This window comes from Arachis ipaensis, chromosome B06, assembly GCF_000816755.2.
Source record: "Arachis ipaensis cultivar K30076 chromosome B06, Araip1.1, whole genome shotgun sequence".
NCBI classification, from domain to species: domain Eukaryota; kingdom Viridiplantae; phylum Streptophyta; class Magnoliopsida; order Fabales; family Fabaceae; genus Arachis; species Arachis ipaensis.
The window spans coordinates 55,316,306-55,342,102 of record NC_029790.2 but is presented as its reverse complement, the minus strand read 5'-3'; the positions used below and the strand labels follow the sequence as shown (position 1 = coordinate 55,342,102).

At 34.9% G+C, this 25,797-nt stretch overlaps 1 protein-coding gene across 12 annotated transcripts in view; it reads left to right on the top strand.

Moving 5' to 3' along the window:
* LOC107648729 (protein SHOOT GRAVITROPISM 6) overlaps positions 4,209-25,797 on the top strand; it is a 25,463-nt gene continuing 3,874 nt past the window's right edge. For 2 of the 12 annotated variants that reach the window (XR_002348770.1, XM_021104495.1), the window contains exons 1-45: positions 4,209-4,389; positions 4,504-4,594; positions 4,671-4,725; positions 4,868-4,999; positions 7,540-7,611; positions 8,202-8,292; positions 8,416-8,511; positions 8,791-8,869; positions 8,967-9,030; positions 9,529-9,632; positions 9,785-9,890; positions 12,088-12,177; positions 12,288-12,365; positions 12,732-12,799; positions 13,182-13,281; positions 13,386-13,520; positions 13,680-13,769; positions 13,900-13,965; positions 14,078-14,173; positions 14,314-14,388; positions 14,918-14,977; positions 15,244-15,333; positions 15,691-15,812; positions 16,717-16,846; positions 16,940-17,019; positions 17,396-17,531; positions 17,890-17,971; positions 18,732-18,874; positions 18,983-19,063; positions 19,142-19,242; positions 19,601-19,839; positions 19,927-20,036; positions 20,410-20,541; positions 20,654-20,728; positions 20,811-20,944; positions 21,051-21,123; positions 21,304-21,435; positions 21,911-22,086; positions 22,166-22,288; positions 23,246-23,306; positions 23,393-23,488; positions 24,104-24,204; positions 24,924-25,029; positions 25,450-25,563; positions 25,639-25,713. Coding sequence is in view for 9 of the 12 variants with exons in the window: in XM_021104495.1 (XP_020960154.1) it covers positions 4,359-4,389; positions 4,504-4,594; positions 4,671-4,725; positions 4,868-4,999; positions 7,540-7,611; positions 8,202-8,292; positions 8,416-8,511; positions 8,791-8,869; positions 8,967-9,030; positions 9,529-9,632; positions 9,785-9,890; positions 12,088-12,177; positions 12,288-12,365; positions 12,732-12,799; positions 13,182-13,281; positions 13,386-13,520; positions 13,680-13,769; positions 13,900-13,965; positions 14,078-14,173; positions 14,314-14,388; positions 14,918-14,977; positions 15,244-15,333; positions 15,691-15,812; positions 16,717-16,846; positions 16,940-17,019; positions 17,396-17,531; positions 17,890-17,971; positions 18,732-18,874; positions 18,983-19,063; positions 19,142-19,242; positions 19,601-19,839; positions 19,927-20,036; positions 20,410-20,541; positions 20,654-20,728; positions 20,811-20,944; positions 21,051-21,123; positions 21,304-21,435; positions 21,911-22,086; positions 22,166-22,288; positions 23,246-23,306; positions 23,393-23,488; positions 24,104-24,204; positions 24,924-25,029; positions 25,450-25,563; positions 25,639-25,713 (4,491 nt within the window). In the remaining 3 variants the exon portion in view is untranslated. Of the gene's footprint in view, positions 4,390-4,503; positions 4,595-4,670; positions 4,762-4,866; positions 5,000-7,523; positions 7,612-8,201; positions 8,293-8,415; positions 8,512-8,790; positions 8,870-8,961; positions 9,031-9,528; positions 9,633-9,784; positions 9,891-12,087; positions 12,178-12,287; positions 12,366-12,731; positions 12,800-13,181; positions 13,282-13,385; positions 13,521-13,679; positions 13,770-13,899; positions 13,966-14,077; positions 14,174-14,313; positions 14,389-14,917; positions 14,978-15,243; positions 15,334-15,690; positions 15,813-16,716; positions 16,847-16,939; positions 17,020-17,395; positions 17,532-17,889; positions 17,972-18,731; positions 18,875-18,982; positions 19,064-19,141; positions 19,243-19,600; positions 19,840-19,926; positions 20,037-20,409; positions 20,542-20,653; positions 20,729-20,810; positions 20,945-21,050; positions 21,124-21,303; positions 21,436-21,910; positions 22,087-22,165; positions 22,289-23,245; positions 23,307-23,392; positions 23,489-24,103; positions 24,205-24,318; positions 24,903-24,923; positions 25,030-25,449; positions 25,567-25,638; positions 25,736-25,797 lie in introns of those variants that run through there. The other 10 variants (XM_021104492.1, XM_016352553.2, XR_001622040.2 and 7 more) reach the window with 9 other exon arrangements.

Genomic DNA, 25,797 nt, shown 5'->3' with positions numbered 1-25,797 from the left:
AAAACCTTCACCACTTGAGCTTGCCTTAGGACAACTCTCCCAAACCACATCCACATTCATACAACAAACCCAAAATTTTATGCAAGAAACCATGGCCAACTTTAAGAACCAGGAAGCCTCCATTAGGAATCTAAAAGTTCAAATGGGGCAAATTACAAAACAACTTGCTGAGAGATCTACTAATGCTTTTCCAATTCCTAACCCAACAAATGCAAAATCTTTTCTAAGAGAAATAATTCAATATCCTACAAAAGAATATGAGAAAATCAATCAAAGGAGTTCGTCATCTAGTGAATTAGAGAACACTCCACCCTCACATATCGATAAAAAGAGTGCTTATTGGGAGGCAACCCAATATTTGGTAACTTTTTTTCTTACTCTTTTCTTTAATGTTCAACTAATCTTGATGTGTATTGCATGGAATAAGTTTGGTGTTAGCACACAATAACATGAGTTTTTATCCTCACTGGGTGCTTGGCACAAATTCAAGTTGAATGTGCATCACTATGTTTGGTGTCACCACACCAAGTTTGGTGTTGCCACCTTTTCTTCATGCAAAGTATTCCATATTTATGCACTTCTATTCCATACAATCACATTGAGTAGTTGCATCTTTTGTTTTCATTTAATTTTTTTTGGTAGTCTCTAATATGCCATAGCATGCATCATAATTGTTTCTTAAATTTTCATGCATACAAGGCTCTCATAAGCTTGGTGTTTTTATATATATGCATGCATACAAGGCCTGCATTTGTTTTTAGTGTTTATATATGTTCATGCATGCAAGGCTCTCATGATTATTTGCTCTGTTTTTGCATGTATGAATGCATTTACATATTTGCTAAGGCACACTCACTTTGGTGGCATGCATAGATAAATTCTCATCCATTTTCCTATATTCATATATCACATGCACAAAAAGCAATGAGGTTTAGTTAGCAAAATCCCAAAATGAGTAAGGTACTAAGTTTGGTGCACACTCTAAGTCTACTGGGACTTGGCATACTATTGTACACATTCACACTTATGCATGCATCTTAGTCTAGTTTAGTTGTTTCTTTAGCTAATCCACTTCATGCATCTTACTTGCACCATGCACATTGTGACAATAAGTTTGGTTTTTCCGTGCAAAAAAAAATCTTTAGTTTTTTTTTCACATTTAATTAAGCTCTTGAATCATTCAATGACTTTGACTAGATAATCATGACTATTCATAATTTCATTACTACTATTGTTCTTTGTTGCTTGAAGACAAGCAACTACTCTAAGTTTAGTGTTACTAGAAGGACAAAACAGGAGGTAACTTTGTTTTGAGCTTTAATTCTTTATATATGCTTTTGTCTTTGGTTGATAATCATGACTCATTTCTTTTTAGTTCATCCTACTTTTGAGATTTCTTGCACCCACTATTTTTAAGCAAATGCAACAAAGGGTTTTTGAAAGGAAAAAGTTGAAATTTTTTTTTTAAAATTTGGGACAAGTAAGATTAAAAAAAGTGGAGGTTCTGATAGTGTGATTGTGTAATAAGGCTTCATGCTTGTGAAAACTTGCAAGGAAGCTCTGAGACATGAAATGAAGTTTAGAGAAGTATTATGAAGGTTCTCAAAAATCTATAACACTAAGAAGCAGTAAGAAAAGAAAAAGAGATTGAAAAAAAAAATAAAGGACAAGGCCCAAGGTTCTGAGCACCAATGATTAGGAAGATGAAAAAGAAATAAGACTCAAAGAATTATTCTCCTAATTAAGTGCTTGTGATGTTGCTGTGTCAAGGAAAGAGGCTTAAGTAAGTAAATCTTAAGGGTGCTTCAACACCCAATACCTTGAACCAACTGGTTCGGGAGTGTCGATTGAAATCTCATCTTAAAAAGTCACCTTGAGATAGAGCATTTATAGTCAAAGTCAAGTATCCCAAAAAGAGCTGAAGAAAAAAAAATAACGATCACAAAAGGAGAAAGAAAAGAGAATGATGTCTTCAAGGTGACAATCTATAAAAAGACTTCCATAATATTATCCGAATAAAATTTCTAAGTTCAAAGACTTCCAAATGTAAGGACTAATAAGCACTGGAATCCTTACATGAGTATACAATTTGGAGTTCACCCCACTATCACTTGATCACTTCATCCACTGAGATACCACGAGCAAGTCTTCAACCCATTCCAATCAAGGGAATCTTTTATGCATAGTTTTTTTCCTTACTTGGGGATAAGCAAGATCTTAAGTTTGGTGTTGTGATGCATGAACATCTTTGATAAAGTTAGTGATTTCCTTATTTCTACCAAGATTCTTATGATTTTATCGGCAAGTGCACCGAATCGAATCAAGTAATACCACGGTGAGTGGGTTATCATTTCCATGATGATTAACGGATTAAGCAAGCAATGATTAATTGATTATTATAGTTAGACAATTCATAATTAAGTGATGATTAATCAAGAAACATAAACAGAAAATTAAATGACTTGGCAATAAAGTAAATGAACTTAAAGTAAATTACTGAAAATGAAAATGAAATAACAATTAAAGCTCATAATACAGTACGGCTCTGAAATCACATATTGTTTCGGGACAACAACCCTACAATGCTTGGAGCAACCTCGACACTTTATTGTATGACTCTTTCCAATCTCTGTATATTTGCACAATTGCCTTTTGCTTCACCATCTAGACCTTTCTATACGAGGGTTTAAAGTGATAGCTTTGCCTAACTGCACCTTGTAGAATAGAGATACTGACGGATGGGCTGGACTGTAGTAAGGCCGTGATGACACTACAGATGAGATTGCTGTCCAACTGTCGATGGTGTTGAGACATGGTGGGTGCTAGACACGTATGCGCACCTCCAAACTTACGCACCTTCCTAACGAAATAAAATATACATGGTAGGCATTTATAACAAATATAATCATGATAAATAAGAAACTACACCCAATTAAATTTGAACTCACCAATAACCGAGATTCTGTTAGAGAACAACACGGAGACTCCAAGGACATCCTGCTGCAAATTGCCGACAATGCACATGGTACTTTAATTGATCCAACTCCACGACTCGGTACTCAACACTTTTACGAATGCTGTAATTCTTCACACCATACATTACTACCTCTTTGTTTTTGAATCTGTGGCCAATCCTAAACTCCACACCACCGTCTAGGTTGTAGTAATCTCTACCCATGTTGGAAAATGGAATTTTCTCATGCATCACATTCAGATCCATTATATGATAGTGTCTGGGTACGGCTAATAAGGCCAGAATTAGGTGAGGAGCAGGTAGAAGATACCGAACTGATGCGTCAACTGGCGTCTCTGGTAGAAACTCTTCCTCCCCATCTTCTTCAGAAGAACAACTATCATTGTTATTGGCAACATATTCCTTATCGGACTCCTCACCATCCACGTCCATGTCTTCCACTGGACTAGTACAGTGTAGCGGTGGTGGTGCAAGAGGTGGGTCATCCTATATGAAATTCGAGTAGCCAAATCCACCACCGCCGACGTCACAAACCTCCATAGAAAGCTCTATCACTTGTTCCGCCATGATTCTTCCACGGATGTCAAACATGAGGCACATATGTTTGTCGCCATGAAGCCAAAACAAACGAAACCAAGAAACTCTATTTTCCATCGGTGCTAGCAACCTATGTCCAACCTATTTGCTTCTGCTAGCACAAACGCTCCTCAATATCAGACTCTTTAGCTCGGACAAAGAACTTACTCGCCGAGTGCGCAACAGAATGGAATTATCACACTCAAATATCACCTAGTGTCACTGTTTCTCATATGACAATTGGGATACACACTTACAACTATAAATCCACTATTACTAGACATTTTTTCTTAATTTTTGGAAGAAAAATGGAAGAGAAAAAGAAGTGAAATGTTTGTGGAAAATACAAATAGTTGCAGTTAATTTGTCGTACTGTATCTCGTTTACACTATAACATTGTGTATATCTCTTTTACATTGTAAACAAGATATATATGTTTCACATAGCGTATCCTATCTCGTTTATAGTGTAAACGAAATACACATAATCTTATTTCATTTACACTATAAATGAGATAGGACATAGAATTCAAATCGGTAAAAACGTTAAAAATTACATATTTTCATAATTAAAAAATTTATTTTATTTATTTAAAAAAATCCGTGTTAAGTTTGGCGTACAAATCATATTTAAGTGTTGTTAAAAAAAAGGAGCCTTTTCCCTGGCAATTGTACACAAAACCAGCGCAGCAAGGTGGTGAAAGTCCCAACCGAAAGGGGGCTCGGAGTTGCTTCCTCCTTTTATATAAATTCACATTGGTCACTTTCTTTTCCTATCAATTCTTCTTCTGATAATAATAATAATTCCAATGGCCTCTTCAGCCTCTATTCCCGCTCCTGGTAACAATAAGCTCCTGCTGCGATCTTTTCATTCATTTTCGCTCTCGATCTCTCACACTCTCACTCTCTATCTTCTTTTCGCGATTGTTCCTTTCTTTCTTATCGTTGTTACAGAGGCCGTTCAGGTTCTGGTCTCCTTGCTCGCCGATGATTCCTCCGCCGTCAGAACCGCCTCCATGTCCTCTCTCAAGGACATTGCTGCACTGTAATTCTCTCTCACTGTTCTTCCTTGAATATCCGGTTGAATTTCGGAACTCATGGATGCTTGAACTGTTCTGTAGGAATCCTCTTCTTGTACTCGAGTCTTGCGCCACTGTTTCGCGCGGAGGACGGAGGGTACTCGCCGTTGCTGAGCTCGAATTTACTTATTGAGTTATTAATTTATTCTTTGACAGTGGTGTTTTTGTAACTCTTCCTCTTTATTGTATTCTTTCTTTTTTGCTTGCTTAATTTCTTATTTATATATATATTTTTTCAGCGATTTGGTAACATGGCGGGAGTTTTTAAGGTGATGGCGTTTGGTGTTCATGCTCTTGACAAGGACGACATTGATCCTGCCTTCATGGCTAAGCTTGCTAAGATTGCTACCGCAGAGTTGATTTCTTCTAAGGTGATTTTGTTTTATTTTTTTGTTTGTGTTTTACTTTGGACCTGCAGTAATAGTTGTGTAGCTTGATTTCACTTTGCATCGAATGGTAGTTAATGCTTTCATAGGATGTTCAGCTGCTGCTTAGTTCATCGGAATTAAATGACTTCGGTAAGGTCGGTCCGCATCTACTTAGTAGTTAGTACTAGCTACTAGAAATGAAGTGAGCACATGGATTTGCCTCATGGTCATTTGGAATAAATCTATCAGTTGGTGGATTGCTCTTAATCGTGTCAAGACTCTTAATTGCGGGGAGATACTCCCCCTCCCCCACTCCTTTCTTGAGCTTTCACTAAAACATAAGTACACAACTTCAACAACATTTTACTTTTTAGTAGAGAAGTGTAAGGAGTAAACATGAGCCTATAGCCCAATTAATTAATTCTCACTAGGAGTAGAATTTATTATAAATAGAATAGTAGTAATAGAGTCATGTAACCATGAATTGAGTAATTTGTATCTTTTCTTCTTTGGAATTCCATCAATAGAATTATCTTCTCTCTATTCTCTCCCTCTTCATTCTTCCTAATTTCCCTCTAATTGATTAATTCTTTCCTTATTCAAATTCTTCCCCTTACAAGAAGTTCGATTTATATGATGATAAGACCTATAGAAGTCTCGGTACCATACAGACATAGCAATGTTGGAACACGATAATCTTGTTTGATTTATTGTTTTGCAACTGACTTATATAAGTGGGCAAGATACTGTGTTGTTTGTAAGAGCAATGCTTAACAACATATTACATGATGAAATACAAAAAAAGAAACTAGTCACCATGCTACTATGAATAAGGTAACTAAGAGACTAGGGAAATCAAAAAAGCAAAGCTCATCCATCATGCTGCATTTCGCTAGAAGAGAGCCATAAAGACATCAAGCGGGAAACTTTATCCCATGAATATGGTAGTGGCCAGAATTAAATCCATATATGTATTTACATGTGATTACCATGTAAAATTGATGTATTTTCTTATTTTGAGTCAAATTAATTGCCAAACCAGAGGGTTTGAGAGTTTGGAAGGTATAATAATTTTACCTTGATGCTTTAGTTTATCAAATTTCTTTAATTGCTGTATTAGAAAAGGTAAAGAAGATAAAGGTTTTTCACAATCATTTGTTGATGAAAATTTGAATTTTGGAAGATTATTTCCTGATAAGTAACCATCTAACTCAGGCAATAGTGATTTTAGGTCTCAATTTGGTTGTTCCGTATATATGAGAAAACTGCTTACAGGTATTTCTTTCATTTCCTATTTAAGAAAATAGTGCTGGGGAATCAAGGGGGTAGTAAGTGTGCAAAGGAAGAAATACAAAGACTTGCTTTAAAATGACAGAAGGATTTTTGGGGTCAAACTGAGGTTAAAAGTTACAGGTTTAGGGAAATTTGTGTTACATGCAGGGAATGTTATTGATGGTTTAGGGCTGGTCATGGGTAGATTATTATAATATACATAGGTGGTTAAATAACCCAGAGTTTAGTCACCATGAAATTCACAGAATATGTTACTGAATTTAACATTGGAACTTGCATGGATGGACAAAGGAGTTGTTCTTGGTCTCTGATTACTCATACATACCTTTGAATATGTTTGCATCATTGGTAATGACATTGGACATTAAATATTGTATGTATCAAAGGAATGGGTGTATGCCTAGGCTTGTTAGGATCTAGCTTGACAGCTTTTTGTTGTGAGTGAAACTAATTAAATTGCTCAAGAAGAAGGATGGGGAAAATTTTAAGATACTTCCATTTATGAGTTTGTATTAACGTTTGAGAAAGTGAGATAAGACAGAGGAAATCAGAGAGTGTAACGTGAACATTGTTCATTCTGAATTTTTTGTTTCAGCAAAGCCCTGAATCTGTGCTTATATACCTAGAGGAGAAGCTTGTTCAGCAAGCTAGTGTAAAGGGTCGAAGAGTCCTTACATGCATAAGTTAGTTAGGGGAATATAAAATGTATCCTAGCTGGCACCTGCTCTAACTGCTTGACAGATCAGCTTAACTGTTTATAACTGTTTCTAACTCTTCTAGACTCTTACTCAGCTAACTCTCTAATTGACTAATGCATCAAAGCATATAAGGTATCTAGATCATGAGCATTTGGTTTATGATTGTGTATGGACTAATATGGTGAATTGTGTGGCCCAAATGCATTTTAGCTGTTTCTTATAGTGTGACTCATGACTACGTTGCTTGTTATGATAAATTTAATTTTGAAGACATGAAATTTGGATGTTGAATAAGTAAATGTCGAAGTTGAATTTCCTTCCGAATAGCTGTAAATCCTTATGAGCATTTCCCACCAATTACTGTAATGTCTGTTACATTTAGTAAAATCAGCATACAGGCTGATGGAGGGTAGGTCCACTATAATTGATGAATTTCTGTCTTCCGGGTCATTATTGGTACTTTTTCTGTTCATCTTGAGATATAGTTGATAAGATGTTGTTTCTTACTTTATTGCTTATGCTTTATTGATTCACAGTGATTGCCTTCTGCAGGAATTCAATTCAGATTGGCAACGAGCAGCAACAAGCTTACTTGTTGCAATAGGCTCACATTTACCTGATCTTGTGAGTTATATTTTTCTTTCGAACTTTGACAGTAATTTTATATTATAAAATTGTTAAGTTCAATAAAGAAAGGAAAAGTGAAGTTACATGGTTAAAATGGAGTCCTACTGCCTCTTTGATTGCCTACCAACAAGATAAATTAAGCAGAAAACCTTTTCTTTTTGTTCTATAATTTTTTTATGTTTTGATTTTATTTTTTTAGATTGCCATTGCATAATTTATCAAGTGTTGATTCTTGAAATATTCCAAACTTGGAATATAGCGATATTTTTCTATCTTGCCAAAGTATTATCTCCAAAAAAAATCCTTGGGGTAATGGTTGTGATTTCTTGAGGTCACAGGTTCAACCTATGGAATTAGCCACCGATGCATTTATTATTTTAGGCTACTTACATTATACAGCTTGTGCACCAGGCTGCCAAAGTATTATCACCATTTCTTTTCAACTTCATTTAGCATGCTGCCCTGCATCATGATGATTATTATTATTATTATTATTATTATTATTATTTGCACTGTAGCTAGTTTTCCTGGATGCTGAGCTCAGTTCACAGCCTTCTACCTTAATCTCTTTTAATTTGGTGTTACAGATGATGGAAGAAATCTTTCTTCATTTATCTGGCACAAATTCAGCATTACCAGCTATGGTTCAAATACTTGCAGAATTTGCTTCAACTGATCGTTAGTAATCAAATTTTACTATGTGCTTCAGCTTTTGTTATGAAATTTTCATTAGCTTCTTTCCAGGGGAAGGATCTTGTGGGAAAAAACTGATGTATTTTCTTTCTTTTAAATCTTACACAGCCTTGCAGTTCATTCCACGTTGGAAAGGTGTACTTTCACGAATTTTGCCAATTCTTGGAAATGTGCGCGATACGCAGAGGCCAATTTTCGCAAATGGTGTGGTGATTTTTCGGTTCCTTTGTTTATGATTTCATTATATGTGGTTTCAACGTTGATATCTTTTGATGATTTATCTAAAATTGTTCAATGTTGCACACATAGCACTTGTCTTAATTTTGTGGCCAATTCAATTGCATTTGCAATTACTGCATAGCACTTGTCTTAATTTTGTGGCCAATTCAATTGCATTTGCAATTACTGACTGATGTAAAATTGGTTATCTGTATATAATATATTATATTCTCTAATCTAACCAATAATTTGTATTCTTTACAGCATTTAAGTGTTGGTGTCAAGCTGCTTGGCAACATAGTATAGATTCTCCTTCACATTTTCCCTTGGGTGGTGATGTCATGTGAGATCAATACATAATCTTCCAGTTTGTTTTTAGTCTCTACGTATGCTTATCTTATTTCTTGTCTAAAGGTGAGGGATGTGTCCATGTAGTGCAGGTCATATCTAAATTCCGCTTTTGAACTTCTATTGAGAGTTTGGGCAGCTTCACGGGACTTAAAGGTTTGCTCCTAATCTTTTGTTCTTTTGTTTGTGTCTTTTGCAATGCATGTACAGATTTCTGTATTGATCATGGAAAAGTTTTTATTTGGTTTGCTTGTGATATCTAACTCCGTGTTTATACTAAGTAAATGTTTAATCTGGTCTTTTGATTTAGAAAATTATCCTTAGTAGAAGAAAATTATATATACTTTTTCAATATATTTTCTTGCTTGGATGACAGTGGCATGTTGTATGCCTTTCCCCCTAAAATTGATTGGATCCATTATGGATGTTCCTATTGCATTGCATAATATCCAAAAACAAATTTTGAAAATAATGTGATTTTAACTGTTGATATGTAGTATTGCCTCAGACCACTGTAAATTTTGCATTTCGGAACACATATTATGTTCTGCAGATGAGTTGACCGTACATAAGTAATTTAATGCATCATTTACATGGTCTGATTGTAATGTATCGTTTTCTTATGTGTTTGCTTATTTCAATATTTAAATTTAGGTTCGTGTGGCGTCTGTGGAAGCACTGGGCCAGATGGTTGGTCTCATAACACGGACACAATTAAAGGCAGCTTTACCAAGGCTTGTTCCTACGATATTGGACTTGTAAGATTGATCTGCATAGTACTTTTCAGCCAACGGCCTTATTATTACTGTTCTCTATGGAAAAAACGTTAAGCATTCTATAATATATAAAGAAGGCTCATAATGTCAACATATGTATAGTATAGATTCATGTTCATCTTTTCTGCTATCAGGTACAAAAAGGATCAAGAAATCGCTTTTCTAGCAACGTGTAGTCTCCACAATCTCTTGAATGCCTCTTTGCTGTCAGAAACTGGCCCTCCTATGCTTGATTTTGAGGTAATGATAACATAATGCCATTGTCTATGTCTACAATGCCTACTAATTTTTGTATAGCAATCTGTAATTAGTAGTCACAACTTACCATTTGAACCTGATTTCTTTTTGTATCATTTCATTGTTGGGACTGTAAAGTGCTGAGGTTAATCACGTAGCTCTTACAGATTCTTAAAGGAGTGCAACTTCTTAGTGCTTCTTGTTCTACTAAGAAGTAGGCAAGTGTTGAAGCACAATTTTTTGTCTACATCCCATTAGGGAGAGTGGACAGTTTATAGGCATAGAATATACTACGTCTGTTTGTTTACAGTTGCTTGTCATTCTATAGTTGCCCCTGGATGCCACACTGAAGTCAATGTGTCACATTGGTTTTTACTGGTGTAGCTGTCACTAATTATAGCTGTTGTAGTCAGTAGAATCAATGGTGCAGTATCCCCTTCCCATTCATAGGTTCTGTTCTGGCCAAATTTCAGTAGCCCGAGATCTTCCAGCCATATTCCGTTATCCACTATTGTTCTAGCCAGGTCCTGCTGTGGTTGTTCTGATTTGTTTGGGCATTGCAACCTCTTTTTCTTTGATAAAACTTTTAATTTAAGAGTATGTTTGGTTGGGATTGAATTGGATGGAGTTTTATTTATATATTTGTACTGTAATTGGGGTGGAAATTTTCATCAATGAGATATATGTTTAAACACACACACACACACACACACACACAGAGCATGCACCAGTTGTGGTTTCTTTTAAGTTGCTGCTCTATTCTCCACAAGTGAAATGTGAGAACTAGGTCCTATGAGAAAGATACTTTTTGTGTTGTGCCTTAAACTCTGATGTCCCCATCTTGTTTCTTCCCCCCAAACTAGACTAAGACCTATGCGATATGCGGGGGCTAAATTAATTATGCTATATAGTATAAATTATAATGTGCTATATTGTTTTTTAATAGGTAAAGTGTTATGTTGTCTAGAGATTGATTAGATAGTATGTAAATTAACTTGAACTTGAAGGCTGGTTTGTAAAAAATATTGTACAGAGCATTGATTTAGCAATTTGTATATAATCCAATATAATTATACAACAAAATTTAAATGAGAGGAAATATATTTTATCTTTTAGGGATGTAAATTTATTAATTTTTAAGAAGACATTTTTCTTTTTATATTGTATTTGTACAAAGCTACATCTTTGTTTCTTGTTTCCATCTTTACCTTTTGTTTTGTTTACAGACTTAGTCTTATGTTGTTTTTTTCTCCTTTTTTTATTTTGGCTTCCTGTTGGAGTAGTTTCTTTTCCTTCCTTTGATATGTTCCAATATGGTCTTGTTTGTGTTTTGTAGTGTCTTTTTTGCTCTACATTAAATGCAAGTTCTTCATCTGAAAATGTCTCTTGGATTTGTTTATACTTCTTTCTCCTTCAAGTTTTGATTGGTGTGTTATCTTTGTCTGATGATATTAGTATCGGTGAAGTTGGTTCTTATACTTTTCTAAAGAAAATGTTAGTAATATAGGAACTTTATTTTAAATCAACAATATAAATAATGTTTTGAGGAAGAGGTAGTATGCATTCTTAACATTTGTAACTGAAAATTGTTAGTATTATCAAAGTTTTAATGTAGATGTTAATTGCAGTTAACCGTTACTTTTTAATTCAATTGAGTAATGATTCATATTCTTTGTATTGTTAATATGTAGAAATCCAATTCTCTTTTTATTGCATTGATTCTTAGTTAATTGTTGCCACCTATGCAAAATTGCTGACATAGCACAACTACAAAAGCAATATGGCAGAAGCTTATTTTGTAATAAGTTGGTATCGACTTTTATATAATATAAATAGATAGATAAATAGATTTGCATGCTTGTAGATTGCAATAGATTTGTTCTGTATATATGTGTGTGTTGTGTGCACCGGTGCACGCATGTGCAGAAACATATCCTGTTTTTTTTTTTTTTTTTGTGTTTAGTTGATTCTGCATCGTTTTACTGTATTGTTATAGGTTATATGTTCCTCTTCTGTTAGTTGGATTAGTTATATTTACTGCAACTTTTGGCATTTGTAAATGTTTCTAATTTAAATTGTATGCTTTTCTTTCTGTCGGTGGGTTTGTTATCTGTATTTATTGTTTCTAATTACTTCAGAGATTTAAAACAAAACACCCTTTTCATAAATAAAGTTAAAAATAAACACTCGTTATTTGCAGGATTTGACGCTTACTCTGTCAACACTTCTACCTGTAGTTTCTATAAATAATGACAGCAAAGATCAATCAGATTTCTCAATTGGACTTAAGGTAACACTATCTGTTCTTACTGTAAGATTCCAACCTTATTGAATATTTATGACACTGATTGTTGATGAAAAAGGTTAAATGTTCTTTTTTAATTCAATAATGTTTGGCAGATGTATAATGAGGTGCAACGTTGCTTTCTCACAGTTGGCTTGGTGTATCCAGATGATTTGTTTCTGTTTCTTGTAACTGTAAGTTGTTGAAAATCTAGTTGAAGTGAATTTTCTATTCTGTTGACTTGATAAAAAAGGAAAAGAATAGTAAGCTGAAGGGAGATTAAGTTATACCATGTAAAGCTAAATAACTTGCTAGAAGAAGTTAGACCCAGACTAAATATTAGATGAAGGAAGGCGATCAGTTGAACTAGTTTCTGGTTTGATTTATAGTTGAATCATGTCCTATTTCTTTTACGTATTTTTGTTAGCCTGTGTGTTATGTTGAGGAAGGTGCCTTATTTGCACTGATGTTTCTTCCTTTTCCAAGGAGAAAATTATTTTGTTTCTCCTAATATGATATAAAAGTGTTGCCTTTTTGGCCTACTTTTCTTTTTCTTTCAGAAATGCAGGGTGAAGGAAGAACCATTGACCTTTGGTGGACTTTGTGTTTTGAAGCATCTTTTACCAAGGTTCTTGCTTTTCTGTTGCTGGTGATAATTGTCATGAATCATATTTTCAGAAAGCTTAATTTGTTCGGTAGATACATGAATAGCTTTATACCTTCAAATCGCATCAGGCAATAACATTTTTTTGGGGCTGCAGCCCTGACAATGCTTGGGCCCACTGTATCTTCTACTGAAATTCAGCTTTTATTTGGAAGATTGAGTCGTAAACAAGGATTGAACTCTTGGCCGCATTTGGTTATAGGAACTCTAATACCACCAGGCCATGAACTACCTTACCAAAAAGCTTAGACTATATTTGGGTTGAGGGATATGACTAATTTGGTACCTTTAACAGTTACTGTGTGTAATTATCTTGTGTAAACTGACCTACAATTCTTATCTGAAGGTTATTTGAAGCTTGGCATAGTAAAATACCTCTACTTGTTGAAGCTGTAAAGTCCTTGCTAGAGGAGCCGAGTTTAGGTGTTCGGAAAGCACTTTCTGAGGTAATCCATTATGAACCATGTTCATGTAATTTACTTCTGAACTAACACAGTTTCTTACCCTTCACTTTCTTTTGGTTTTTTCTGCCTTCCTTCTTTTCTTGTAGTTAATTGTGGTTATGGCTTCACATTGTTACTTGGTTGGTTCATCTGGAGAGTTGTTCATTGAGTATCTTGTACGGCACTGTGCTTTAACTGACAATAATCGCAGTGATCTTGACATCCTGAGTAAGAGAGTGGAGGTAAAATTTCTCCCCAATCCTTGCTTCTCAATAAACAAGTGCCACTTGTGTACATATAGCCAACTTTACCTAGTCGGCCAAGGCTTAGTTGTTCTTAATTTTTAGTTTGTGTCATGTTTTTATCTTCTGTCATACCCATAAATTTTGGATTTTTGACAGATGAAAATTAGGGTTGTCACTCCAGGGGAGTTAAGGACAGTATGTGAAAAAGGCCTCCTTCTAGTAACTATCACAATTCCTGAAATGGAGGTTTTTCATTCATTCCTTATCTATCCATTTTGTGCTAGTGATTTCACTTATTTCCTGGGCCTACTGTTTCTGTCAGTTATTTTACGTTGTTGCCTTAGAAAACCTTCTGAATCCATATTGGCTTTCACAGCACGTTCTTTGGCCTTTTTTGTTGCGAATGATTATTCCACGGAGCTACACTGGCGCTGTTGCCACGGTAAAAATTCTTTTACGACTTTTTGTAGGGATATGTGCATATGGGGTGAAAATGAAGGTTAACTGTCGCACGCTTTTCTCAGAATCAGAAGCCATTATCATTATTATTACAGGTTTGCAGGTGTATCTCAGAATTGTGGCGGCACAGATCTTATGGCAATGATATGTTGAGTGAGTGTAAAACACATCCTGATATACCAACTGCTGAGGTAGGATCTCTGGTTGATCTTATTCAAACCCCCTCCCCCCCAAACACAACACACACACCTCCTTCTATATTTATAATTTCATGTAATCTTGGTGAAAATTGTTCACTATATTCAGATCATATTGGTTGACATGTGTATAGGAACTTCTTGCTCGTTTGGTGGTGCTTTTGCATGATCCTCTAGCAAGGGAGCAGTTGCCTACCCAGATTTTAACGGTTAGTATATCAAGTCCATGTGCATCACGCATTTTTCCGTGTGGATTATTCTTTGATGCAAACTAAAACGCAAACTTTTAGCGTGTCATGTGACTAGAGAAATTCTGGTGGTATTGGGAAGGTGATTGTTTTACAATGTTCTAAGCTGTGAACATCAACATTTATCAATCCTGTTTGAGTTTTCAGATGAAACTAAATATATTTACTTGTTTGTTCAGTTTCCTTCCTGGTTTCCAGTACTTTTTTTCTTTCCTTTTTTCCTTTGTTTTTTCAGAACAAATACTAAAACCAAGTGAGAAAGTTGAGGTTTTTTGTAGGATAAGAGGTAACATGTACTTAAAAAGGTTAAAAGATCTGACTAGGTAGGTTCAACTTTAAGATGTATATAAACTATCCTTTTCATAATACTTCCGATATGATCTGATATATTTACTCATCTTACACTCAATATTGTACAATATATTTACTCTTCTTATCACTTGATCTAAAATTCTTGCATTTCCTTGTATGACATACTTTTTGTTTGTAGGTTCTGTGTCTTCTAGCACCCCTGTTTCCGAAAAATGTCAATTTGTTTTGGCAAGATGAGGTAATATTTTATGCGAAACTTGTTGATAGATTGGAACTTAGCTCTTCTTTTGTTTGTTTGTTTTCTTTTAAAAGCCTTAACACGGCAAAGAACAATTTAACATCCCCAGAACAACAACTTTATAAATCAGCAAAAATCCTAAGAAACCATTTTTCATTCTGTATCTTTTTGTAACATAATTTGTCATGGTACTTGTTAAAACTTGCAATTCTTAGATAGCCATTATAGATTAAAGTGCAATTAATTGTGTTTTTGGTAAGCTCTAGATTCCGAAGATGAAGGCCTATGTTAGTGATACAGAAGACTTGAAACAGGATCCATCTTGTCAAGACACTTGGGATGACATGATAATAAATGTGAGTGTCAATCTACTCAGACCCGTTATTATTATGTTACAGTTTTACAATTTGAAAGAAGTGTAAGCAATGTAGTGAAACTTTTGGTTCATTGTATGAGTCTTATAATTTGGGGGACTTGGATCCTTTCATTTGTTCCATATCTCCTCAATTAGTTAAAAGCAAGCAACAAAATAATTTTGTTCTTGAAATGGTCAAACAAGCTTCTGAAATTAACCTGGTTGTAAAAAATTCGCACTGGCTGATAAGTATATTTGATAAGGTTATGTTATGTAAAGCTAATTCAGCTCAATATGATGTCCTAGACTTTCCTTTCGTTATGAAATTTTAATATCATTTATTTAATTTGGATGGCAGTTTCTTGCAGAATCATTGGATTTCATTCAAGATGCAGATTGGGTTATGTCTCTTGGAAATGTGTTCGCTAAGCATTATGAGCTCTACACTTCTGATGATGAACATGCTGCTCTTCTTCACCGGTATAAATGCCCCAGAAACATGCCATGCAAAATATTGCTTTTTATTTGTATTAAAAATTGGTTTCTCCTTATAACAAAGCAAAACAGAAATGGAATCATGTGGTAGTAGATTTTCAACAAAACCTCATGTTATATAACTTAAGGTTCAAATTTTCTATAGTAATAGAATATTATATCCCATTAGTCTTGTTTAGGCAGTTTTTAACCCTTTACTCAAGTCTCAAGGGCATTTCCCGTTCAAGAAAAGGATATTTGTTAGAATCTATGTCTAGTTTAGTTAAACCAGAGAGAACTCGGAAGGTTGGTAGTTCATGGTTGAACTCAGGCCAGTTCTACTGGTTGAAGTTTTCCAGTTTTGGGGTGAGTATTTCTAGTTTGACCCATACGCTTGTAGGGCTCTGGATGCAATTGTGTCAGTTCAATTGTCGTGTACTGGTTTTGGAACACTGAAATCTGTTGCTTTTGATTTATTTACAACTGAAAAGAAGAAATCTGTTGCTTTTGATTTATTTACAACTGAAAAGTAATCTAGTGGATCCTAATTGGTGAGACAAGGTTTTGTTGTTGTTGAAAGCCAATCTAAAGTTGGCATTCAGTCCTTACTGTTTACTTCATTTTCCCTCTTTGTATTCCACTTCCCTCTTTTTGTATAGGAACCTCTGCTGTGTGTCTGTTAGTCATCATGATAAGATTTGGGTTTATGTCAATTGCCAACAATAAGCTGAATTTGCATCAGAAATGGTTGATTCTCTTGCTTATTCTGATGCCACCATTATTTTAGTGTGCATTTATTGGCACTATGGATTTTCCAATCTGGTTCCCTCTATATCTGTGCTGTGAAAAATCTTAGTTGGCATTATCCAGCACTTAAGGGGGTGAAAAATGACATTGATCTTGACCACAGGTGCTTGGGGATTCTGCTTCAAAAGGTTAATGACAGAGCTTATGTCAGTGATAAAATAGATTTGATGTATAAGAAAGCAAACATCGCAATTCCTACAAATAGGCTAGGGTTGGCCAAAGCAATGGGTCTGGTAATTCATTTTTTTTTTTTTCCATTCTTTTGGATTTGTTTCTTTTCCCATTTCCTGTTGTTTCTAAGCTGATTTTCTTTTCTATGTTTTAAGGTTGCTGCTTCTCACTTGGATACAGTGTTGGAGAAGCTAAAGGATATTCTAGACAATGTTGGACAAAGCATATTTCAGAGGTTTATGTCAGACTTATAGGATTGAGTGTATACACTTTCTTTATAGGCTTGCACTAACCTGTTCTTCTGCAGACGAATATAATTTCTTGACCTTCTACAATTCTACCGTGTGTCATGCAAAATGTTCATTGATGGTGTTATAAAATTTTTGTTTCTTACTGGATACAAATATAATCCACTTTTACAACTCTTTTATGTTGTCCCTTCCCAAATCTGTAAGTAATCACTCAGTAGTCTGCATCTGAAAAAATAACAACAGTGCATTATTAACATTTGACATGCTTTTAGAATATTTCTTCTTTTCTCTTCCTTTTAAAATGATTAATTAATTTGAGAATTTGTCTGACCTGACCTGTTTGAAGCTTTCATATTGCAGGATTATGGCATTGTTCTCAGATAGTTTCAGAACAGAAGATTCGGATGATATACATGCTGCTTTGGCTCTAATGTATGGATATGCTGCGAAGTATGCACCATCAACTGTCATTGAAGCTAGAATAAATGCCCTTGTTGTAGGTCATCTTTTCTCTCTGCTTCAGATTTGGTATTCGTTTGAGTAGATCCTTTGTTTCCTTTATTTTTGACCATTCAAAGTGGAAAGAATGTCTTAAGAACCATTCTGGATTTTGTTTTTTGAAGTCAGTTTTAATAATAATGCAGTAAAATAGATTTTAAGACACAAAAAACAAAGAAACATATCTCTTTTGAAATTAAGATGGGAAAAACTAGGGTTTTCTCATGTCCCCCTGAGAAAGTATGTTAATAAAAAATAAAATTACTTAACAGAGTGAAATGCTATGCTTTAGTGTGTTTGTGCTATTATTACAATCAGATAAAGTTGATTTGATTGTACTGTACATTTGTGGACAGGGCACCAACATGCTTTCAAGGCTTCTTAACGTCCATCATCCCAGAGCAAAGCAAGCTGTAATAACTGCAATTGATTTACTAGGTCTGTAATGATCTCATCTGAACTTGAGTATTATTGGATATCATTATCCTTCTTGTCGCTGTAAGCCTGTAACTGTGTCCTTACTACTCTTTTCCTTTTTCTTTTTTATTTATTGTTTTTCAATTATTATTTTTACCTAAAATTGTTGCTTATGGGTTTTCAAAAATCTTCAGAAAGTAAAATTTGGGAAAGTTGCATTTATTTTCCCCTACAGAGGTCTGTAACTCTTCAGAACTTAATTGTTATCAGATCTCATTATCCTTCTTGTTGCTGCAGCTGTGTTATTAGAACTCCTTTTTTTATTTTTTACTTTTTATTTCTTATCTTATCTAACATTGTTGGTTATAATGGCTTTCCAAAAGGATCTTATTTAATGCCCAGTTTTCATGTATAAAGAAACTGGGACGCTTTGTTTCATTTCTTAGCTATTTTTGCTGCCTATTTCATTTTTGTTTTTAATAATTTTTTGGCTGACAAGTATTGCCATCAGAGTGTCATTTCAAGATGTATCTGTGTAATATTTGAGTTGCTTTCAAATTATCTAGTCCTTTCACGGTTTTAAAATTAAAGAAAAGCCCTCGGACAATCATTCATCGCAAGGAACATTTCCAGTATGTTAATGCTCTCTCATTGTCTGTTGAATAGAAGCTGATTTCCAGATCTGTACAACGTTTACTTGAAGTTCAACAGTCAATAATCAAATATCAATTTGATATTGCCTGATATGTTTGTGAGCATGATGTGATTTTCGATGATATAGGTAGTGCTGTCATTAATGCTGCTGAAACTGGTGCACCATTTCCACTGAAAAGGAGGGATGTATTGCTTGATTATATCTTAACTTTAATGGGACGGGATGATAACGATGGCTTTGCTGATTACAATGAACTTCTGCGTACTCAGGTCTATAAAATGATGTTCAGTGATTTCTCCTAAGGTGAAGTCACTTGTGAATTTAACCTGGGAATGTTTTCTTTTTTTAATTTATGTTTTCTATTATATTTTATTTAGGCCATCGCAATAAGTGCCTGCACTACGTTGGTGTCTGTAGAGCCAAAACTTACAGTTGAAACTAGAAACCATGTATTGAAGGTATGGACTTTCATTTGATTTTGTGAACGTACTGTTGGCAATTTTGCTGCCATCTGAGTTTGATGATGAATTTGGCAGGCTACGTTAGGGTTTTTTGCAGTACCAAATGATCCAGTTGATGTTGTCAATCCCCTGATAGAAAACCTGATAACACTCTTATGTGCAATTCTTCTTACTAGGTAATTTAAGTTAAAAACCCTATTTGATATAATTTTCTGGTCTTCTTGTCATTGTTTGATATCCTCTGCTTCATTTTATTTTCATCGTTCCCATAGTTTTCTTTTTCAAAAAAAATAAAAAATAAGAACTTCAGCAGTACTTATTCTTAGATCTGTTTAATTGTACTGTGAGCACTTTTGTCTTGCATTTTAACAAAATGATCTCGGTTGCCTCTCACTCTGTGTCTCTATATGTCATATGACACATGCTCATTCAATGAATCATTGAAAAGTTGATGTTTGCCCATGATATCTCTTTTGTGTAAACTTGTTTTTCGTTTGTGCAAATTAATAATAACAACAAAATCCATATTTTTAGTGGAGAAGATGGAAGAAGTCGAGCAGAGCTGCTACTTCTTATGTTGAGGCAAATTGATCAATTCGTCTCTTCTCCTATTGAGTACCAAAGGAAAAGAGGTTGTCTTGCAGTCCATGAGATGCTTCTCAAGTTTCGGATGATTTGTGTTAGCGGGCATTGTGCACTGGGATGCCAGGGGAGTTGTGCACATAACAAGCAAATTGACCGAATTGTATTTGGGAATTTTTCAAAGCTACCATGTAAATATATTCCTTTAAACCACTTTGAAGTGTTTCATTGATATGCACTCTAGTATATACTTAATTGTATCGCTTCTGAACTGGCAGCTGCATTTGTATTGCCAAGTCGTGAAGCTTTATGTTTGGGAGATAGGGTAATTGTGTATCTTCCACGATGTGCAGACGTGAATTCTGAAGTCAGAAAAATATCTGCAGAAGTAAGCAACTGAGGCTTTTGTCTCTTATGTGAAAAGGCACAGCCTCTCATTAAATTTTTGTGTAGCTTCTGGATTAATATAATATTTATATGAAATATAAAACCTTGCTTTCTAGTGTTTGCCTTCTGTATTAATAAGGTAGCTGAATGTAGCTGAATCAGTTTTCATCTTATATACAAGATGAGAGTAGCTTATTGGAAATACAATGATAAGTTAGTTACTGATCTGTCCTAGCCGGCGGAGGTGGTTACACTGCCCTAGTTTTACTCTACTTGGACTTACAGTCACTACAGCTGCTTCTAAATTGCTCTATTATGCACAGTGCATTGTTATATTGTTCTTGAATAATCTCATTAATTGTTCTGTTGTGCAGATTCTTGATCAACTCTTTAGCATCTCTCTTTCACTTCCGAGACCTGCTGGTTCATTGATATCTTCTGAAGATATAGAATTGTCATATAGTTCTTTGTCCTCTCTTGAGGATGTAATAGCCATATTGAGGAATGTAAGCTCATTAGCTACCTGGTGTATTGCCTCGCTTCTCCTCATTTTTCTTATATAAATGCTGATGGGCAATATTGCTACTAATGATTTTCATGGTTCTCATTAATATACAGGATACTTCTATTGATCCATCAGAAGTTTTCAATAGGATTGTTTCCTCGCTTTGCATTCTGCTGACAAAAGATGAGGCAATTGTTGTATTCTCTTGTCATATGTCTGTCTCTCTGTTTATAAGGTATAACTAAAAATTGTCTTTATGTTCTCTTACAGCTGGTAGCTACACTGCATGGTTGCTCAGTAGCCTTAAATGATAAGATCAAGCAGTCAGCTGAAGGGGCTATTCAAGCCGTTGTTGAGTTTGTTTCGAGAAGAGGGAGGGAGCTTTCTGAGTTTGATATCTCAAGGTTTGAAGCAGACCTTGTATACAAGTTATGTTATGGAACAATCTTAAACTCATTTTCTTGTGAGGTTGATTGTGAGCATAAGTTGTGGACATATATGTATTTACAGGACGACACAATCATTGATCTCTGCCACTGTGCATGCAAGTGATAAACACTTGCGTGTGGAGACCCTGGGAGCTGTATCCTTGAAATTTTTAATTTGATAAATCTCAGTCTTGAAAGGGGTAAATTTTTTTATTACTAGTTTATATTATTTGAATCATAGTTTTTTTTATTTTATTTTTTGTGAAAAAAGGTTTCTTATGGATGTCCTTTTCAAGTTGTTTGCCTCTGGCAGATTTTTCCTTTACTGTAGAAAGATTTCTTCTTTGGCTGAAAACACTAGTCCAAGTACTGTTTTTGATGAAGTTCTGGCTACGGCTGGCAAGGATATAGTCTCGAAGGATATATCTAGGCTACGCGGTGGTTGGCCTATGCAGGATGCTTTCTATGTAAGTCTGCTGATCTGCTTTCATGTGGCGTAAGAACACTTAGTTCAAACAGAAGACCATGCTGTGGGTGACAATATTTTTGATAGAACTCAAAAGCATCAATTTATTCATGTAACGAGAACCATTCTAACCCAGTCAGATTGTAGAACACTCTTGGTTCCTATTGCTTAGGATTTCATGTTCTTGCTTAAATTGTGACTGAGCATTGCTGATTCATTATATCTCTGTTCCTACTTTTCCTTTTGTCTTTCTCAGTATATTATTCTTTCAAATGCCATTGGTTTTGTTTTGCTTTTGTATAGGGGAACCCTTATCCCCAATTTGTATTACCCTTCTCCTCATCTTAATATAATTCTTTTTTTGTCAAAAAATAAAAAAATAAAAAAACAAAGAAAAAAGATTAGAAGAAGAAATGTGATCTTGTTTGAAGGATATGTTTGACATAGTAATTTGTTTGGGGAATTGTTTCTTGCAGGCATTTTCTCAGCACATGGTACTCTCAGTTACATTTCTAGAACATGTAATGTCTGCCCTTAGTCAGACTCCTATCGTTAAAGGTGATGCATATAGAGTTGAGGATAGCCAGGTTGACAATAATATAGAGAATGGCAATCTTCAAGCTGCAATTTTTGCCCTTACTGCTTTCTTCAGGTTTGTATTATCACCTACATCTGTTGGATTGAGTATATATAGATGACCCAACAGCTTCGCAAACCTTTATTTGATTTAGAGGAGGTGGAAAAATTGGGAAGAGGGCTGCTGAGCAAAATTATGCTTCTGTTCTTTCTGAGCTTACGCTGCAACTTGGAAGCTGCCATGGTTTAGCTAACTCTGGCCAGCAGGAGCCATTGCGGTGAGAATCTAGTATTATTATTTGCATGCTGGCGTCGACATTGTGCTGCATGTCAGCTATTCTCTTATATTTAGGATTAGCTAAAAGGTGCCCTAAGGACACTTGTTAAAAAAGACAATAATGTAAACTTTTAAAATTTGTTATGTCTTTAATGCATTGGAAATATACAAAACTTTTCATTTCCATAAGTTTTAATGAGATTTTTCCGTGTTGTGTAACGAGCTTATTTCCTTTATAGTGTAAACGAAATACGTGTAATATTATTTCGTTTATACTGTAAACGAAATAAAACATAGAGTGCATTTTCATAAAAAAGCTTAAAAATGTTTATTTCGGTAAATAAAACATTTATTTAATTTACTTAAAAAAAAATCCATTTAAATGACAGAGATAATAAAATATACAGAAGTAAAGAAAATTATTTTAGTAGATGGTTGAATTATCTCTAGGGGTGACTCTACCAAGGATCCTTAGCATGAATAAGCATAAACTCTTGGATATGTTAAGTGAATCATTATATATTTTAGTATGCCCCCGTATCGAAGAGTGGCTTTGGCTTGAGCTTTTAACAATACACAGCCCACCTAAATCGTGCTGAAAGTCAACTTATTCTATTTAGAGAAAATGAGGTGTTAACTCTAGACCACTACACTCTAGAGATTCTGATATGTTATGAACCATATTAATAGAGTGAGCTGAGCCTTAGTTCTAGAAGACTCTAGAAAGTGTAGGAGGGTCAGAATCTGTTAGACTAGTTAGGAAACTTAACTAAAGAGCAGTTAGAGATATTGTAACTAAAGATTAGAATGACTTCACACCTCTATATATAGTGAACTGAGCACAAACTCAGTAACAATAACAGAATTTAGTTTCTCTCTCTCCCTCCCTCCCTCTCTCTCTCTCTCTCTCTCTCTCTCTCTAATCCTGTGTTTGATTCCCTTTTCTCCTCTTGTGCAGGAATCTTCTAACTGCATTCCAAGCATTTTGTGAATGTGTTGGTGACCTCGAGATGGGCAAGGTATACGTTTTCAAATTGCTCCTTTTTAGGGATTTAAGATATGGTCTTGGAAGTGAAAGAATATGACAAACTATTTCTTTGTTCAGATTTTAGCGAGAGATGGTGAATTATCTGAAAATGAGAGGTGGATTAATCTCATTGGAGATATAGCTGGCTGCATATCTATAAAACGACCAAAAGAGGTTATGCCATATATCTAATTACATTCCTCTTTATAATAGTCAGATACGTTGCACAGTGAAAAAGAAATTTCTGATGTTTAGTATTAGAATTTTTTTACTTAGCTTTATCAGTTGATAGTTTTGGAAATATAAATCAAAACCATTCTAGATGTTCTCTGACAGCTGAAGCTTTTAGGTGGATTTAGGATTTTGAATTGTATGATAAACTATTCTGTCTTTTGGTAAGTTATTAGGAGTTCAATCCTAACTTCCTTTTTAATTCTGGGTGAACTTATATTGTTCTGTGTTTTCTTATCATCTTCCTTAGAAGGGTACCTGACTTTCACTATAATCATCTTTTCCTATAATAGTCCAAAATTGACTGAAGTTTCAAGTAATGAGTAGGAAGACATCCTTGGAACATTCTTACCACCAGAAGTGATTATGGTGTTTTATTTTTTGAATTTAGTCCCACCTTCTGTTTTGTGCCTGCAATGTTATTAACCTTTTTCTTCGTTCTCCTCCTATTTTTAATAACTTGTGTGGTTGTCTTATCACCTTTTGTTGCCTTTAAAAATTTCCTTCTATAAAATAGTGGAAAATTTTGACAAATTTCTTTTCTGGATGAAAACATAGGTGCAAAATATTTGTCTAGTTTTGACGAAATCATTGGATCGACCACTGAAATACCAAAGAGAAGCTGCCGCAGCTGCATTGTCAGAATTCGTTCGTTATAGGTGCATATATAATGATAGTTTTAATAAGTTTCCTCATGGTGGTGCTGGAATATTTTACTTGTCGATGTTTTCCAGAACATTACATGTGTCTTTTATTTATAAACTTCTTTTTAGACAATGGGTTCATCATCTCAGCATGCAATAGAGCGTGGAGGTACAATAAGATCATAACAAAAACAAATAAGAGTTGTAATTGTAATGCATGAGCTATTTACCCCCAAGGCCAGTCGTGACAAATTTGTCATCAATAAGAAAACTCAAAGATATTTTAGTTACTCAAGAAAAACCACGCAATCCTTCACTTATACTATTGCATGCATAGCAACATAAATATACTGAGAATGATTGAATTTCAGGAAAGGATTATTGTCCCTATATTGGATTGTGATGGCTATTTCTGTGTGTGCATAAACAATTGCTTTTGATCGTTGAAGATATTAAGGAGTGCTATTGATGCCAGACGTGATCTTTTTTTGGTTTCTGTTAACATATCAATATCATTTGTGGTGCTCAGAATAGTCAAAGCTTTTGACAGGGTTGGTTGTTGACATGGTATTGATGTATCATGTGCTTAGGAGTTTTGATCCTTCCCATCCCCTATCTTTCATAACTTAGGACTATTAGTTATTGCAATTTATGGTCTTAAAATTACTGCTACTTATTCACATTTTAAAGTTGTTACGTGGATGTTCTTATTGTTCTCATTATCAATTGTACAGCGGAGGACTTGGTTCTTGTCTGGAGCAAATGGTTGAGGTTTTATGTCGACATGTATCGGACGAGTCCTCAACTGTTAGGCGTTTATGTTTGAGAGGTTTAGTGCAGGTCTCATCTTTCAACATATGATATAGTGTTTACAGTTATAATGTTGTTCACATAGATTGGCTACTTTTAAATTGTTGTTTGTTTGCTAATTATAGTGGGTTTCATATTGATAGATTCTTTTTAGATGTTTGATTGCTTGCTAATTATATGCTCTTTTTCCAAGAGCTGGGTGTCCTATCCAAGGGAATCTGCATATACTGGCCACATTTTCCTGTTTGTCAATTTTGGAAGATTCACATTTATTTGAAGAGTATAATAAATAAAAACTGTATATACTGTTTTAAACAACAAGCCCCGGCTTTATTGTCATTATTGATAAGCTTATTGTAGGGCAATCTTAATAATCTACACATCTGACCCGTAAACGTGTCTTCATTTGGTCGTTGGTCATGTCTAACTCCCCAAGTGTTTATGTTGCAGATTCCATCTATTCATATCCTGAAGTATACATCTCAAGTCTTGGGTGTTATACTAGCTTTGCTTGATGATTCTGATGAATCTGTACAACTGACTGCAGTATCATGCTTACTGATGGTATAGTTCTCGTCCTGTTACTTGTCCATCCTATCTAAATTCTGTTGCTTACTTTTGCTTTTTGGCTTATTGCAGATTCTTGAATCTTCACCTGATGATGCAGTTGAGCCCATTTTGCTTAATCTTTCAGTACGGTTGAGGAATCTTCAAGTGGGTCAATTTACTATCCTCAGTACTACCATCTTCCTCTCCCCTCCTCCCCCCCCACCCCCCTTTTTCCCTCTTTCTCCTCCT